This window comes from Sorex araneus, chromosome X (genome assembly GCF_027595985.1).
Source record: "Sorex araneus isolate mSorAra2 chromosome X, mSorAra2.pri, whole genome shotgun sequence".
In the NCBI taxonomy this organism is placed as follows: domain Eukaryota; kingdom Metazoa; phylum Chordata; class Mammalia; order Eulipotyphla; family Soricidae; genus Sorex; species Sorex araneus.
In genome coordinates this window covers 147,586,729-147,602,711 of record NC_073313.1, presented here as the reverse complement: position 1 = coordinate 147,602,711, position 15,983 = coordinate 147,586,729, and the positions used below count along the sequence as shown (strand labels likewise).

Below are 15,983 nucleotides of genomic sequence, written 5' to 3'. Positions count from 1 at the left end.
CAAGGTAGAAATAACATCTGAGCTGATTATTTTTGTTTCTTGGCTAACCAACTGTGAACACAGGAGAGAAGTCTTTGTTGAAGTCTTTGAATACAAGACAACTAAGATAGTCCAGTGAAGCATGAGAGAATCTGTCTTCAGAAAATAAGAGGGGATGTTTTTTTTTTGCAGTGTAAGGGCCAATATATATTAAAGGGTAACTTCCTATTACATGCTCCTCACTGTGATACCAATACTGTCCTGTTGTTCTTAACACCCTTATGTTCTCAGTCTTTAATCTCAATTTGTGTCAAGATCCATAGGGATAGGTTTAGGCAGAGATTTAGTTCACTGCTGGAGACCACATCATTAGTTTTTAGAGTTGTAACCTCTGTGTTTAAGTTTATTTTTTAATTTATTTTTTATTGTAAGGTGAAATGCTTTATTTTTATTTTTTATTAATGAATCACTGTGAGGTACAGTTACAGACTTACAAACTTTCATGTTTGTGTTTCAGTCATACAATGCTCAAGTACCCATTCCCTCCACCAGTGCCCATTCTCCACCCCTGATGATGATCCCAGTATCCCTCCCACCCCTCCACCCCACCTCACCTCTGTAGCAGGGCATTCCCTTTTGTTCTCTCTCTCCTTTTGGGTGTTGTGGTTTGCAATAGAGGTATTGAATGGCCATTGTGTTTGATCTATAGTATACTTTCAGCATGCATCTCCCATCTCAAGCAGATCCTCCAGCCACACTTTACCTGGTGTTCCCTTCTCTATCTGAGCTGCCTTTTCCTCCGGCATGTGAGGACAGCTTCTAAGCCATGGAGCAAACCTCCTGGTACTTATCTATACTATTATTGGGTGCTAGTCTCCCATTCTCTTTCTTTATAATCCACAGATTAGTGCAATCTTTCTGTCTGTCTCTCTTTTTGACTCATTTCACTTAGCATGATACTTTCCATGCTGATCCACTTATATGAGAAAGTCATGACTTCTTTTGTAACAGCTGCATAGTATTCCATTGTGTAGATGTACGAAAGTTTCTTTAACCAGTCATCTATTCTTGGACACTCAGGATTTTTTCAGATTCTGGCTATTGTAAACAGTGCTGCAGTGAACATACGAGTGCAGATGTCATTTCGACTATACTTTTTTGCCTCTCTGCACATCCAAAAGATCAAAAGCAACCGCTGTTGGTGTGGGTATGGGGAGAAAGGGATCCTCCTACACTGCTGGTGGGAATGCTGACTGGTTCAACCCTTTTGGTAAACAGTATGGACGCTTCTCAAAAAATTAGAAATTGAGCTCCCATTTGACCCAGCAATTCCACTCCTGGGAGATCACATCTTTATTTTTTTTTTTGCTTTTTGAGTCACACCCAGCAATGCTCAGGGGTTACTCCTGGCTTTGCACTCAGGAATTACTCCTGGCAGTGCTTGGGGGACCATATGGGATGCCGGGGATCGAACCCGGGTCAGCCGCGTGCAAGGCAAACGCCCTACCCGCTGTGCTATCGCTCCGGCCCGAGATCACATCTTTAAATACTACCACACACAAGCTCATTCCCTCATTATTACCAAGCATGAAGCAAGAGAGAATCTGTCTTCAGAAAATAAGAGGGGATGTTTTTTTTTTACCAAGTTGAAGCCACTTGAAAACTTTCCAAAGGCTTTGGAGGCTTTATTTTCACATATTTTACCTCCTAAACTAAACCATCCCCTTCTCATTGATATTACAGAGGATAAACCAAAAAGAGGGTAGTGGGTACTCCCTTTGTATGAGCATAACGGTGACCCCTGTGTGGCTGTCAATCTGGTCCTATCTCATTTCCTACATAATTCTGTCCCATATTAATCTGCAGGAGAATAGCAGATCTTTGATAAGACTGCTGTCCTACTTATCACTTTTAGGTCTCAATTATGTTATTAACCTTACTTCTCTCCTACATCCCCAGGAAAAAAAGGGAGAGCAGAGACCTATCCTCATGATTCAGATTTTCTTCTGAATCAAATGTTGGCAAGAATAGAAGTCCTTCTGTGTTTTGCTTTTGTGAATTTTTAAAAATCTAAGATGATTTTTGTCTCTAAAATGAAGTCCAGGAAACCTCAGGCTTCTATTCGTGGAGAATCAGACACTCCAGAAACACTGAAAAAGGATTCTGGAGAAGTTGGTTTAGTTAGGGATTAGCTAGACATCTTCAGATTTTAGGAGCGCCTTTGTTCTGTGGATGATGTTCTATCTAGGAGGAAAAGAGCATGGACGCTAGCCTTTTTTGCCATGTTTATTCCTAAAACAGGCTGGTTCTTTTTGTACCAGTTGATTAAAGAAGCTTTATCAAAGGATGTAATTAAATATTTGGGCATAGGGGCCAGGTTCTGAATTTTTTAAATATACATATCTATGAGAGATTTGGAATCTTCATGGTTTATGAGAGATGCTACCTTATTTTCTTAAATATTACCTAATTGTGTGAATTTATTTTTCTTTTTGGGTCACATCCAGCGATGCACAGGGGTTACTCCTGGCTCTGCACCGAGGAATTATTCCTGGCGGTGCTTGGGGGACCATATGGGATGCTTGGAATCGAACCCAGGTCGGCCATGTGCAAGGCAGACGCCCTAGCCACTGTGCTATCGCTCTAGCCCCTCATTTTGTGAATTAAAGAAAGGGAATTTAAGCCTGTAGAATGTTTCCCTATGTCTCATAGCTAGGTTTTTCTTCTAGAAAAATGCTATCTTATTCTGCCCCACCTTGTTTCAAAACCTGAGACTCACTGACCATTGCCAGCAAGATTAATGTCCAGCTCTCTAGCCTAGCCTTCAAGACCCTACACCTACTTTTTTATGCCTCTGCCCACTCTTTTATACATTTTATAGGTCTACATTCTTAACTCTTTTCCCAAATTCAGGTAAAATTTTAGGAGAATAGAGGGGAAAAGACTAGAAGGCCTCCCATGGTATGAGAGGAGATCTTTTAAGCAGGATTCCCAACTTTGGATTTATTTTTGGTTTTGTGTTGTGGTCATAGCTGGTAGTGAACAGTATATAATTCTTGCTCTGTGCTCACGTAGTTCTCAGGTGTCTAGGTGTTGAACTGGGGTAGGCTGTCTGTAAGGAAGGAACCTTAACCCTTGTGTTATCTCAGGACCCTAGGCTTAACTTACAAATGCATCGTAGTCAACACTGAGTCATGACATGTATTAATTTCTCTATCTGCGATATTTGAATGTTCTTACCCACATGCCTGTTTTCTCCCTTTGTTTTTTTTTCTTCAGAATCCAGTTTATCATTAGAAACCAGTGCAAGTATCATTTGAATGTTGTTCCTTATTTCCACAGTTTGTGCTGTTCTTTTTCTGTGACAGTTCTCAGGATATCTATTGCATATTGTAGATTTCCCAGTCAGATCTCCTACCTTGGTGTAAAAATTAAATACTACTCAGCCAGACGAAAAGGTGAAATCATGCAGTTTGCTACGATGTGGATGGATTTGGAGAGTGTCATGCTGGGTGATGTTAGCCAGAAAGAGGGTGACAGACACAGAAACATCTCTCTACTATGCAGGGTATAAAGAAATATAGTGGGGGAATAACAGATTTCCAAAGGCAATAATAGAAAGGAAGAAAATGAGAAATGGACATTAGTAGGAGGCTTTCCACTGGTGGGGCAGTGGGAGGGGATCGGATGGCTGTCAGAAATAGGACAGGGAACAGAACACAGGTGGAAGAAAGTCACTCTGGAGAAGGAGGGAATGCTGAAAGCTCCTAAAATTTTAGCCATGAAACCCTATCAGCAACAGTATTATAAGCCATAGTACCTAGAAGGGAAAAATAACATGCCTGCCATAGAAGCCGACTTGGGGAGTTGGAGGGAAACTGGGGACAATGGTGAAGGGATTGGTGTTGGAACATTGTATGCCTGTCATGAATAACTTTGTAAATCATGGTGCCTCAATAAAAGAACTTTGGTATCAGATGGACTAATCTTATAATTCTGCCCCAATCATCATTTTATAAACATAGTATTATATTAATATTGGGTTAATTGAAGTAAATTTATGTTTATTTAAGCTCCCTAAACTGGAGTGCTTTGTCCTCCATGGGGTCCATGGACATACTATGAATAAGTAAGAATCTATGAACTTGGATAGAGTAGAATTGCTTATTTCAATAGTTTCTTTGAAATTTAGCTTCTCTTTAAATTGAGAATATAAACCAAAAATGACACTAGTAATAACAGTAACTGTGCCTTTGTTACCAATGAAATAACATACTTTTTATATCAAGATTTAGTTTTTATAGGTTTCTCAAATGTAACTTATGCATAACACAAAATTGAAAGTTTAGTAACATTTAGTAAAATACAGTGCTAGATAATTATTTGCTATGATAAAAATAAATGCTTTATTAAAATTGATAACTATTTCAATATAATTGATTTATTTGTATCTACTTTATGTATCTACTTTATGAATTCTCAAGTATTCTAAGGTGTTCATAGATTTCATCAGATTGCTCAGAAGGGTGCATGACACTAAAGATTAAGATGTATAATATCCTCACTTGTGAATAACATTTTAACTAACATCTTGCAAGTATCCACTGGTTCTTGGGTGTTTTGATGGTTAACTCTAAGACAAAGCCTTTGAAGTAAAAAATGGAGTCAAAGTTCCACTGTTTTTTATTCTTTCTTATCACTTCTGTCATTGTTTTGAAGTCTCTCTAACTGAAATCAAGATTGTTATGAGGCTAGATGGTTCAGGCTAGCTGTTTTAGCCTATTGGCTCTCATTCTTCCTATCTGATGGCTGTTCTTTCCATGGAGGTCACTATATTGGCAGGAAGCACAAGGTACCTTAAAGTAGCTAACCTTGTCCATCCATTGTCTCCCACTGGGATACTTGCCTTACTGGTTCCTGTCTTCAGGGCCTTTCCTGTTCTATTGTCAACCCCAAAATAGATTTCCTCTCTGGCTCTCTGGTGAGATTTATTTACAAAGTCGTTCCCAGGCCCAATTCTTGTTATAATTCTTTAACTGACAAAATGGCTACTGAACCCCTTTTTCCTGATAACTGATTGCTGTGCTAAGGGAAGAGTCATAGGTATAAAATGCAGGTAAGATTTAATATTTAACACATTCCATGGGGGTTTGCATCTTTGAAATTCTATTTTAAGCCCTTAAGTCCCCCATATAAGTATTATTTGAACATCCTACAAATTATAGAAATATATGTTAGGTGTATTTCTTTGTTTAATAAAGGAAGAAAACATTGATTCCCAAAAAAGAAGCTTGATTAACACTTGGGCATGATTCTAGTCATCTCTCTGTATATACTTTTTACATATTAAGTTCATCAATTTTGTTGTTTACTTTTCTTCATTTAATATTATTTAAGTATTTTTCATGGGCATGTTTCAAGGTTTCATATGATCATATAACGAACTGTCTTATGACTGTGCCATATAGATTGCCTAAGCTAAATGTCTAGCGAATTTTTTTCTCCCTTGCATTTAAAAAATAATTATTTATTAAAGAAATGTTATTTACAAGGTTATTTATAGTTCAGATTTAGGCATATAATATTTCAGCACCAGTCCAGCTTCCCTCTATGTGTTCCCATATATCCCAAAGACTCAACAAAACTGAAAACATGATGAGAGTTAGGCAATGTTTTTTTCTTTTTGGGTCACACCCGGTGATGCACGGGGTTATTCCTGGTTCATGCACTCAGGAATCACTCCTGGTGATGCTCAGGGGACCATATGGGATGCTGGGAATCGAACCCAGGTCGGCCATGTGCAAGGCAAATGCCCTACCTGCTGTGCTATCATTTCAGCCCAGGGCAATTTTTTAAAAAAGTAATCTTTTGTTTTAATGGGAGATATATGTGTTTGAGGGGGCCACAACTGGTGGTGCTTAGGGTGTCTGTGGCTTACTTCTGACTCTGTGCACAGGAATGACTGTTGATGGGATTTGGGGAACAATATGGAGTGCTGGGGATCAAACTATTATATTTCTGCCCCCCCAATGGTAGATATGTTACAATTTGAGCTAAGAGGGGGTTATTTACCACTTGGTTTAACTTGTGAGATTTGGATTTAGATTTGAATTCAAATTCTATCTTCCCCACTTACTAGTGAGGTGACTTTAGACAATTATCACTTGTCTCCAGTGTGAGGTATTTTCTACCTCACAGGGAAAGGGTTGATATTGACTGGGGCAGTGCATTTCAAGCATCTAGTGAGTACTAAGTCTCTGTACATAAAAGCTGGTGTTTATTTCTGTTATCACTAACACGTTTGAGCCAAAAGAATAAATCTGTAATGATGACATTTTAACTGCCATTTTTCCTGGTATCTATTTCTAAAGGCAGAGAAAGTAACTGAAATACTGTATGTGGTGATGTCCTATTTTAATCTAAGTCTATACCTGCCTCATTTTCCTCTGTTCAATCAATCTTCTTTGGGTAGCACCTGTGTGCTACCCACACCTACCTCTTCTCCTTGTTCCCAGAGAGACTAATGAAACATAAAAACAAGAAGTGTTAGCAATGCAAGGCATGATATAAAAGCACAGATGTAAACAATGTAATCGTCTTTGGAAGTTTCCTAATTGGATTGACTCTTCACCCTCATTACTGCCCTCTCACAAACAAGGTAACTAAAATCTAGGAAAGGATAAGACTTATTCAAGGTTGAGTTGGTTACAGTGCTAGATAAACAACTTAGTGTTCTTTATCTTTCCTTAACCTTTGCACAAACCACAGATATATGGTTGTATCTTTTATCTTTCCTTTAGCCTACCTGTGTACAAATTATAGATAACCTGGGATATAAGTAAGAGGTGGAGATAATAATATCTTGCATCTTGGCTTTTTTGTTATTTATTTAGTTGTTGAATTACTGTGAGTTAGACCATCACAAAACTATTCATGATTGGGTTTCAGTCATACTATGTTCCAACACCCATCCCTTTTCCAGTGTACATTTCCCACTACCAATGTCTCCAGTTTCCCTCCCACCATGATTCTCCACAACCGTCCCTGCCTGGCTCTATGCCAGGCATATTTCTCCTTTCTCTTTCTCCTATTGTGCATTATTGGTTTGAGATTAACTGTGACTTTTGTTCTCTTTTGAGATTTATTCGTGGGTTTCAGAAGCAAGGCCAGTGAAAAACCTTACATGTTGGCACTGGAGTTGGTTCATGGGGGTGACTTCTGATACTTCCAAGAGTATAGAGAAGTGGAGGGTAGCCCATACTGACTCTGAGAAAGCCTGAAAATATTAATACCCCACCCAGAGAATACTCATCTAAGATACTCTGCAAAAGAGGAACAATAGGCATTGGAACAAGGTTTTCAAAAGGAAATTGATAATTAAAGGGTTACACGAAGCTTCCAACATGGGAAGAGATTGCTTTAATAACACTAGTGAAAGCCATCTTTTATGGGGAGGAACTCAGAACTGTGCTTTCTGTTTCATTAATGAACATAGTGGAAATCGTGATCCTCCTTTCCTAACACTTCTTCAGCATCAAGGAACTTACCAAGGAGAGGATTGGCAGCTTGACAGGCAAATGATTAAACGCTCATTCAAAGTATAAATATCTAGTGGTTCCAATTGATAGTTTCAGTGGATGGATAGCTTTTCCAATCTGAGAAGTGCCTTGGTGCTTCTATGCCACTAGAAAAATCTGGACATAAGAAGTCATTTTCTATCAACATTGGGTAAAACAGTAATTCCTTTCCTTTATTTTTATGATAGAAATGGGTATGGCATTATGCTGCTTTGGTTTCTGTTGCTTTAACTCTTATGTTTTCTAAGACAGCAAACTATTCTGTCCTTACTAGGTCAGAAAGGACCTTCCACATCTCCAGGGTCTAATCATTTCAAAGTGCCATCCCTCAGTCAGATAACTTCAGGAACCCAACCATTTCATTGCCTGGGGCCCACTAAACTAAGGTAGCATGAGGTTTCACCCATTACATGAGCAGGGTCTGTGCCCCTCTGTCAGCATGAAGCAGCTTCAGAAGATGGATCACCAGCCATTTTCCACTTAAAGATTTAAGGTGGTGAAATCTCTAGGAGGGAATATGATTTAGGCAGGTAGATAGGGAAAGGTCCTTGGCAGTGAAACTTAGATTAACAAAGTCTCTGGGAAGGAGAATCCTGAGACTGACACACCCTGTGGATACAGAAAACAGACCTGATAAGACCTTCAGCCAACCTTGAGGATGTTGGACCCCTCCCCATGAAGTTCCTCAATTCCCTCAACCTCCCCCTTAATCTGATTAAAATGTGATCCAACCTAAAGAAGACCATCACCACTCCCAACCTCCCTGGTAATCTCCTTAGCAACGGACTTTTACCTGGAAGGAGCCCCATGTGGGGGCAGGGTGAAGAAACCCTATAAAAGTCACCTTGAACAAGGGAAGCACGTATATGCTGACTGAGCCCATGTGCTGCTTGTGCCCACATGGCCGAGCACATGTGGTGCCCGCATCTCCCCTCTTGAGATGTGTACTTTCATGCTTTAGTTTCTAGTGGTAGCATGTGTGTGGAGCTCTCTCCACCCTTGGAGAAGCCCACGTTCTCTCTTGAGAGCATTGCTCCTACTATTTTTCTTTTCCACTTATCCCTTCCTCCTTCCCTCAAAAACCTCTAAATAAAATCTGTTTACTTCAAAAAAAAAAGAAAAAGAGAGAGAAAGCCTGGAGATTTCAGTCACAAAATCCATATGCCTGAATTTTCAGCAGGTTAATATGTCAGTGAGATCTGTCCTGAGGTGGTGGTCTGGCCATAGGCACAGCAGTGATTTTGGATTGTGGGAGCAAGTGGCTGCAGAGCGCTCTGTTTGGGTGGGCAGTGGGCTGTCCCCCCCCTTCTAGTGTACCCCATTCTGTTCAACCTTGTACAGGTTCGAGATTAACTGGGGCTTTTGATCTCTTTTGATATTTATTTATGTGTCTCTGAAGCATGGCCAATAAATGAGCTTGTGTGGCTGAGCTGGAGGTGGGTTGTGGGGCATGAATCCCACATACCTGACTTCTGGCAGTTTAATTTCTCAGGAAACTTGGTCCTGTTCGAGTCGAGCTAGAGGTACAGCATTTATTTGGGGTATCAGGAAGCCTGAAGGCATCATCAGGTTGGTTGCTGATGTACTCATCCCGTGGGTCCAGGCTGACTTGCTGGTAGTGCTGCACCATCTGTGCCCCAGTGGCTGTGGTAGCAGTAGCCTCAGCAGGGACCAGGAATAGTACCAGGGTTAGTTCAGGGCTTGGGCACTCTGGGAGGACTGCAGCCCCAAGTCCAGCAGAGCCTGACTAGGGGACACAGTCCCCATCTTGGGTCTCCAGACAGTGCTCAGGGAGGTTTTTCTTGATAATATGGCAAGGGGCATCCCCACTGGTGGGAAACAGCCAGGGCCCCCTAGAGAGAACCTGGGGAGAACCCTTAACTCTAGGACCCATGCTCTGCTGTGGTCCTGGGTTGCACCCAAATAGCCCTATGCAGACACGTTGAAACTCTGCCATTGCCCATAGCACCGAGATCTGCAGTAGCTCTGCCTGCACACCGGTGGCTGCGCTGCTGCCATCCTCATGAATCACACTTCAGGTTGGTGCTCTGTGCTGGGCGACTGGCCATTTTCATTTAATGACTTTCTCTCTGGGACAGAATAGTGAAGGGGCACCCACATGCACTCATGCAGAAATTTTGTCACCCCATTAGCTGTTTAGAGCGGTGATAGCTGCTGTCCCTCCGCCAGCTTTGCCACTTGCTGCTGTACTACTGTCATCTTGATGCATCTCCAGAGAGAATATTTTGGGCTGAACTTTGCTGATATGATGGGGAAAGCATTCTGGAAGAAGTATAGTCAGCAATTACTTCCATTTGATAATAGGCGTATTTGCATTTATTTGTAACTTGGTAAATGTTGTTCCTCTGAGACTTTTCCCCCTCTGTAATCCTTACAAAGCTGCCTGAGGATAATAACTGGATTTTTTTTAGTGTTCTACCTATTCTGTAATAATATCTAACTCATGTTTTAACATCATAATTTCTTCCTCTATGGTTGAACAGAGACACTGGCCCCAGATTCTGCCAAGCACAAAATCAGAGAATTAACTAGCCTCCTTTGATGTCATTCTAGATCAACGTGCGTGTGACCACCATGGATGCAGAGCTGGAATTTGCCATCCAGCCCAATACCACTGGCAAGCAGCTGTTTGACCAGGTAAGCAACTCATTTCTCCCTATCCTCCTTCTCCCCATAGCTTGCATTACAAAGCTTTTCTTGGGGATCTCCTGTACTTGTTCCTCCAAGGTAGGTTAACACAAATGTTGACCCCATTCTTAATATAAAAAGAAGGAAATCTTAACTTTGACAGTCTGTATCTTATATGGTCCTGATTTAAGCCTTTCCCTGGTCGTGGATATGGGAGATTAGAAACATTAGTGGAATGTGCCTCTGCTAGATATTTTAAATGTAACATAATAAAGGGGGTACCTAGATCACACCTGACCCCCAAACATCGTAAGACAGAAGGAGAGGAAAGAAATTGATGGGGGAAGGAAAATGAGAAAGCAAAATGATGGAGGAGAAGGGTCAGAGGCCCCAGTTACACCAGTAAAGTGGGAGATATGTATAGCTATATAACCAAAGCACATACTCAACATCGCTGAAAATATGAGATCTGCACTACAACCACAGATCTATGAAATGTACTTGTCAAGTTGACAGGTGAAGGGATGGGGGTGGTGAGCGAGAGGGACCATGGGAAAACTGATGGAGAAAAGTTGGCCATGCTGGTAGGATTGATGTTGGAATATCATATGCTTAAGACTCATCTATCAATAGTGTTTTAAATCATGGCCCATTGATTAAATACAATTAAAGAATTTTTGAAAATCACTTCAGTGCTTGAGAAATTTATACAAGGCACCTGCCTTGCAATTAAAAAAATGGTGGTTGAGGTCTATTCAGTGACTTATTCAATATTAGATTAAAGGTATATTAAGGTATACTGTGTTTCAAAGAAACTTTCTCTACCTATCAAGCTCCATTTCTAACATCATGAAACTTGGACTTCTTTACTTACTGAAGCCAGAAACATCTACCCATGTAGAAGAAAGAGCTATCTTTAAGGCTTGGGATGTGTATAAGGATGACACATAGAATATGGCATTTGGTGGTATTCTTGGGTTACATTCTATCTTACTACAACTAAATAGAATTGTGTGACCTTGCATATCTCATTTAACTTCTTAGTACTTTACTTTCTTCAGTAAAATGGTAATCAAATTGATCTCACAGAATTTTGTTGTCTTACTTAATCTTTAAATAAGTAAAGTTGTTGGTAGATATTGGTTATTCTTATTAAGGGCTACATTGATATATTAAAAATTACCCTGGAAATTCAGAAGAGGGAGTCATGAAGTCAGGAAGCTTTTCTAGCTCAGTAAAAGTCCTTAGGATTTGTGTATTCTGCATCAAAGGCAGCAGCCACTTCTCTTGCATTCATTATTACTTCATAATATAATTTACATTTATCATTGCAATAATAGAATAGTATAGTATACTACTATATTATTGTAAATAACTGAGGCTTAGAGGGGAAAAGACCTGTTTAAGGTAAGATAGCTAGGAACTGGTATTGGTATTTGAACAAAGGCATATAGTAGATCCAATTTTCCCATTGCTCTTTATCTATTATCATCTAATTTCCCCTTTGCTATACCCATTCCTGCGTTTGAGGAAAGTTTGGTTCCTCAAACTTAGAATAAGTATGTTTTATGCTGTAGAGTGGGACTTATTAAACTGTCCCACTTATAATACTTTTTCTTCTGAGAAGTACAGTGCAGACGAGTGCTACCATAACACCTGGAATCATTAAATACTTGTTTATAAATTAGTTGTTGGTTGTTGCTGTTTTACTCTTGCCAATTTTTCATGACCTCCACATTCAATTATGTGACCCAATATAGGGTTGCTAACCATGTTTAAGATGCTAAGCTAGTTTCTGCACTCTGGAAGTTACCTGATCTTCCTTTCTATCTACACACCTCAGATATATGTGGCCTCTGTACATGACAGAGGCAAAGGGAGTTCTTTCTTACATCCAGATGTTCCTGATTATTAGTGAGAATTTTCTTAGAGACAAATCATTTTCCTTTACTGAACCTTAAAAGTCAGTCTATTTTGGGTGTGTGCATTTTGTGGCTGAAGATCCACGAAAACTGTTGTCTTACAAACTGAAGTCCAGTCCCTCTAGGTATATACAGCAGTTTCTAGAAGGTAAACAGCTGTGGGATGAATGTGGTATAGTATCTTGGAACATGGGCTTTACTTATAGATTTTTTATATTTTGTTATTAAAATATAGATATTTAAAGAGGAGCGATAGCACAGCAGGTAGGGCGACCCGGATTTGATTCCTCCATTCCTCTCGGAGAGCCTGGCAAGCTACCAAGAGTATCCTGCTCCCACGGCAGAGTCTGGCAAGCTACCTGTGGTGTATTCAATATGCCAAAAACAGTAACAACAAGTCTCACAATGGAGACGTTACTGATGCCCACTCGAGCAAATCAATGAGCAATGGGATGACAGTGATACAGACAGTGAACAATATAATTTATATAAATAATTTAGGTTAAGTCTTGGTCTATAAAGAAATTCTGACTTGTCATCTATATATATCTTCACATCCCTCCCTCATGATATAGTATTTTCTGTTCCTTAAGAATTTATTGCATAGCAGTTTTGAGAAAAGCTAGTTCGGGTAAGATGGGTTGGTTATTTCGAATTAAAGAGAGTTATTAGTTGTTTAGAGTTAAAGAGAGTTAAGAAGTGATTTTTTAAACCAGCATTGGAGAAATTTGTTAGAGTGGAATAATAATAAAGAATAATAATAATAACGATAATAATAATAATAATTTCTGTAGCCATAGATCTTATTCCTAAAATTAAAACTAGATAGCATATGTTATTAGAGAATGAGTTTTCTCTTTCTGCAAAGTGAAGGTTTTATTTGAAAGCAAAGCTGGAAACATTCACAGTGTGGTCTCCTTTCAGATCCTAGAAATGAGATCAAAAGTTACCTAATAAAACTTAGGACTTTGAATGTAATTGGAGTGATTTCCTTTTACCTGGAATTCAGGGATCATTTAATTTCTGATTTTTTTAAAGTTTCAATTCTCTGAGTTTTCTTCCCTCAACAGTGTTCTCACTTTGGGACGTGAGTGGAGACTGAGAGTTTTTGCTCACCTCTCTAAGCCCTATAGCCTAAGCACTTTGAAAATTTGTATGGCATGTGATATTTCAGTGATCATAAAAGAAGATTATTTAATCAAGCTGATTAAAATTTCCTACTGGGGCAGAAAATATAAGAAAATATAAGTGTTAAGGCACTTGTCTTACACAAAATCAACCTGGTTGGATATGTAGCACTGCATATTATCTCACAAGCAACATCAGAAGTGAGCCCTGAACACTGCCAGCTATAGTCCAAAAACAAAAATCAAAAGTTTAATTAAATTCCCTACTGATTCTGACATCGTATTTGCTTTAGCGATTACTTTGTTCAACTTCTCATAGATCCTGTAGATCCCAAAACTTTTTGGCTCCGTAAACTTCCTCTCATTATACTTATGCTGTGTCAGACACAGAGAATAGAAAAGTAGAGCCAACATGATTCTTGATCTTAAAAGGCTTAAGGTGTTTGGATTCTGATAAGAAAATGAGAATAGGATACGTGGTAATGTGGTATAAAGAGGCTAAAGAGTTCATTCCTCAATTGTCCAGGGTTGACTGCATAGTCTAGCACAATCCTTTTTAATTTGAATGTCTTTAAGCTTGTTCAGCTGAGTACTTGGTATACCTAGTTTTGTTTCTATGCTGCTCACACACATGGTCTAATATTATTATGGCCCTTCTAACCCATGCTCAGCATCTACAATGGGTTTCTTTATCTCATAGAACTGAATTGATTCTTGGAACTTAGTTATTTCTGCCAATTACACCGGAACACACCATTCATATGAAGTCCTGTTGAAAATCATTAAAGTTTTTAATTGAGGCCGTATTAGCTCTCTGATGAAATAAGGTATTCTTTTAAAAAGTTTTCTTTGCCTAGGAATATGACCCAGAGGACTAGAGTGCATGTAGCTAAATTAAGAAACCTTAGTTTCAAATCTCCCACACCAGCACCGCTGGTGTATCCTTGGAGTATCACTGGATGTGCCCTCCCCAACAAAATAAAACAAAAACAAAACAAACAAAACAAAACAAAACAACTAACTTTGACAGCTCTTTCATTCTCTGCCATTTACTTTTGTTATCTATAAAATGGGCTTAATTTTTACATTATAGGACCATTGTTAAAATTAAAGAAGATAATGGATATAAATTTATCACTGTGTGGTAGTACTAATAAATAACAGATTCATCCCTACATTAGCAGAAGTGCTTTGTGCAGATACGTACTGAAAGATGACTTTCTTGAGAGCTTGTTTGGAGGTTCTACCAGGGGAGTGCAGCTACTCGTATACCTTTGACAGAAGACCCATCCGTCTCTATTCTGGGAAGGCCATCCTCTTCAAGCAAGCACACAGCTTAGGGAAGAATGCACATGGAGTGGTGAGGGAGGAAGAGACAACTGCCTAGCCAGTCAGATCAGCCAGATCAACCCTGGCAATCAGTGGGGTGACAGATGTTGCAGCCAGATCGCCCTCACATCCAAAAGATGACTTTTTTACTGCTCACTCAGTTTATTTCCTTTTTAGATACTAGGTTCTGTAAGCCTTTAAGATCAAGAACCGTTTTGTTTCTACTTTTCTATCCTCTGTGTCTGACATGGCATAGGCTTTCAATAAATGGCTGTTTTGTATTCTGTTTTTCAGGTGGTGAAAACTATTGGCCTCAGGGAAGTCTGGTTTTTTGGTTTGCAGTACCAGGACACCAAGGGTTTCTCCACTTGGCTGAAACTCAATAAGAAGGTAACATCACTCAAGTTTGAAATTGATTCCTTAATGAAAGCTTTATTTAAACACTAATTTACAAAGTTGCTTACTGTAGGGTTTCAGGCATACAATATTTCAGGCATACAATATTTTCAGGCATACAATATTTCCAATTATACCACTGCCTCATGACCCCATCCCTCCACCAGTGACCCTAAGTTTCCTTCCATACCATACCCTGATTTCTTGACAGATAGATTTTAAAGATTAATTATTGTAGTTGTGGTCCCATGCTTTCAGTTCTGTTACATCTAGTGGCTTAGCTAGATACAGATATCCTTCCTCTATACAGTACAGCGGCCGAAGACCTCTGGCCATACCACTATATTATTTCCAGCCTTTCTTTTATTGTACACCCCTCTATCACCTCCTTCCTTGGCATTTTTACTTCTGTGTACTAGAACCAATACTTTGCCCATCTTTGATACCTTGCATGTCCTTGCATGTCTAGTTTATTCTATAAACTAGATTAATAAGAACACTCAGTATTTCTCTTTGTTTTACTGACTTCAGTTAACATAAGATCCTCCCATTTAACCAAGTTGCAGCAAATTACATGATTTCATAATGTCTTGTGGCTGCATAGTATTCTATTGTGTATATACACTACAGGTTCATTTTCTAATGTTCTCTTATTGGACACTTTGGTTGTTTCTATCTCCTGACTATATTACTAAGTGTTGCAGTGAACAGAGGTGTGCATATGTTTATTCAAATGAATGATTTTGTGTATTGGGGGTAAATACCAAGCAGTGGGATCATGATGTCATATGGGAGTCTTATGGGATTCATTAATTTACCAGATTTGACTGAGGGGGTTCACACGTACTAGATGGAAAACTCAAGATGCATAGTGTATTATTTTTCATTGGCTGTCTGTTTACCACAAGATCAGATTAAGGGCAAAGCATTCAGCCAAGACAAAGTTTGCTCTGTGTACATTTTGATATCTATTAGAAAGAATGGCAGGTGGCCAAAGGAAAAAA

At 39.3% G+C, this 15,983-nt stretch overlaps 1 protein-coding gene across 1 annotated transcript in view; it reads left to right on the top strand.

Annotated features, from left to right (window-relative positions):
* The window catches only part of MSN (moesin), a 94,215-nt gene that overhangs the window by 53,339 nt on the left and 24,893 nt on the right, over positions 1–15,983 (top strand). Inside the window, exons 2-3 of the mRNA XM_004615746.2 lie at positions 10,131–10,214; positions 14,878–14,973. Coding sequence (XP_004615803.1) covers positions 10,131–10,214; positions 14,878–14,973 — 180 coding nt within the window. The remainder of the gene's footprint in view (positions 1–10,130; positions 10,215–14,877; positions 14,974–15,983) is intronic.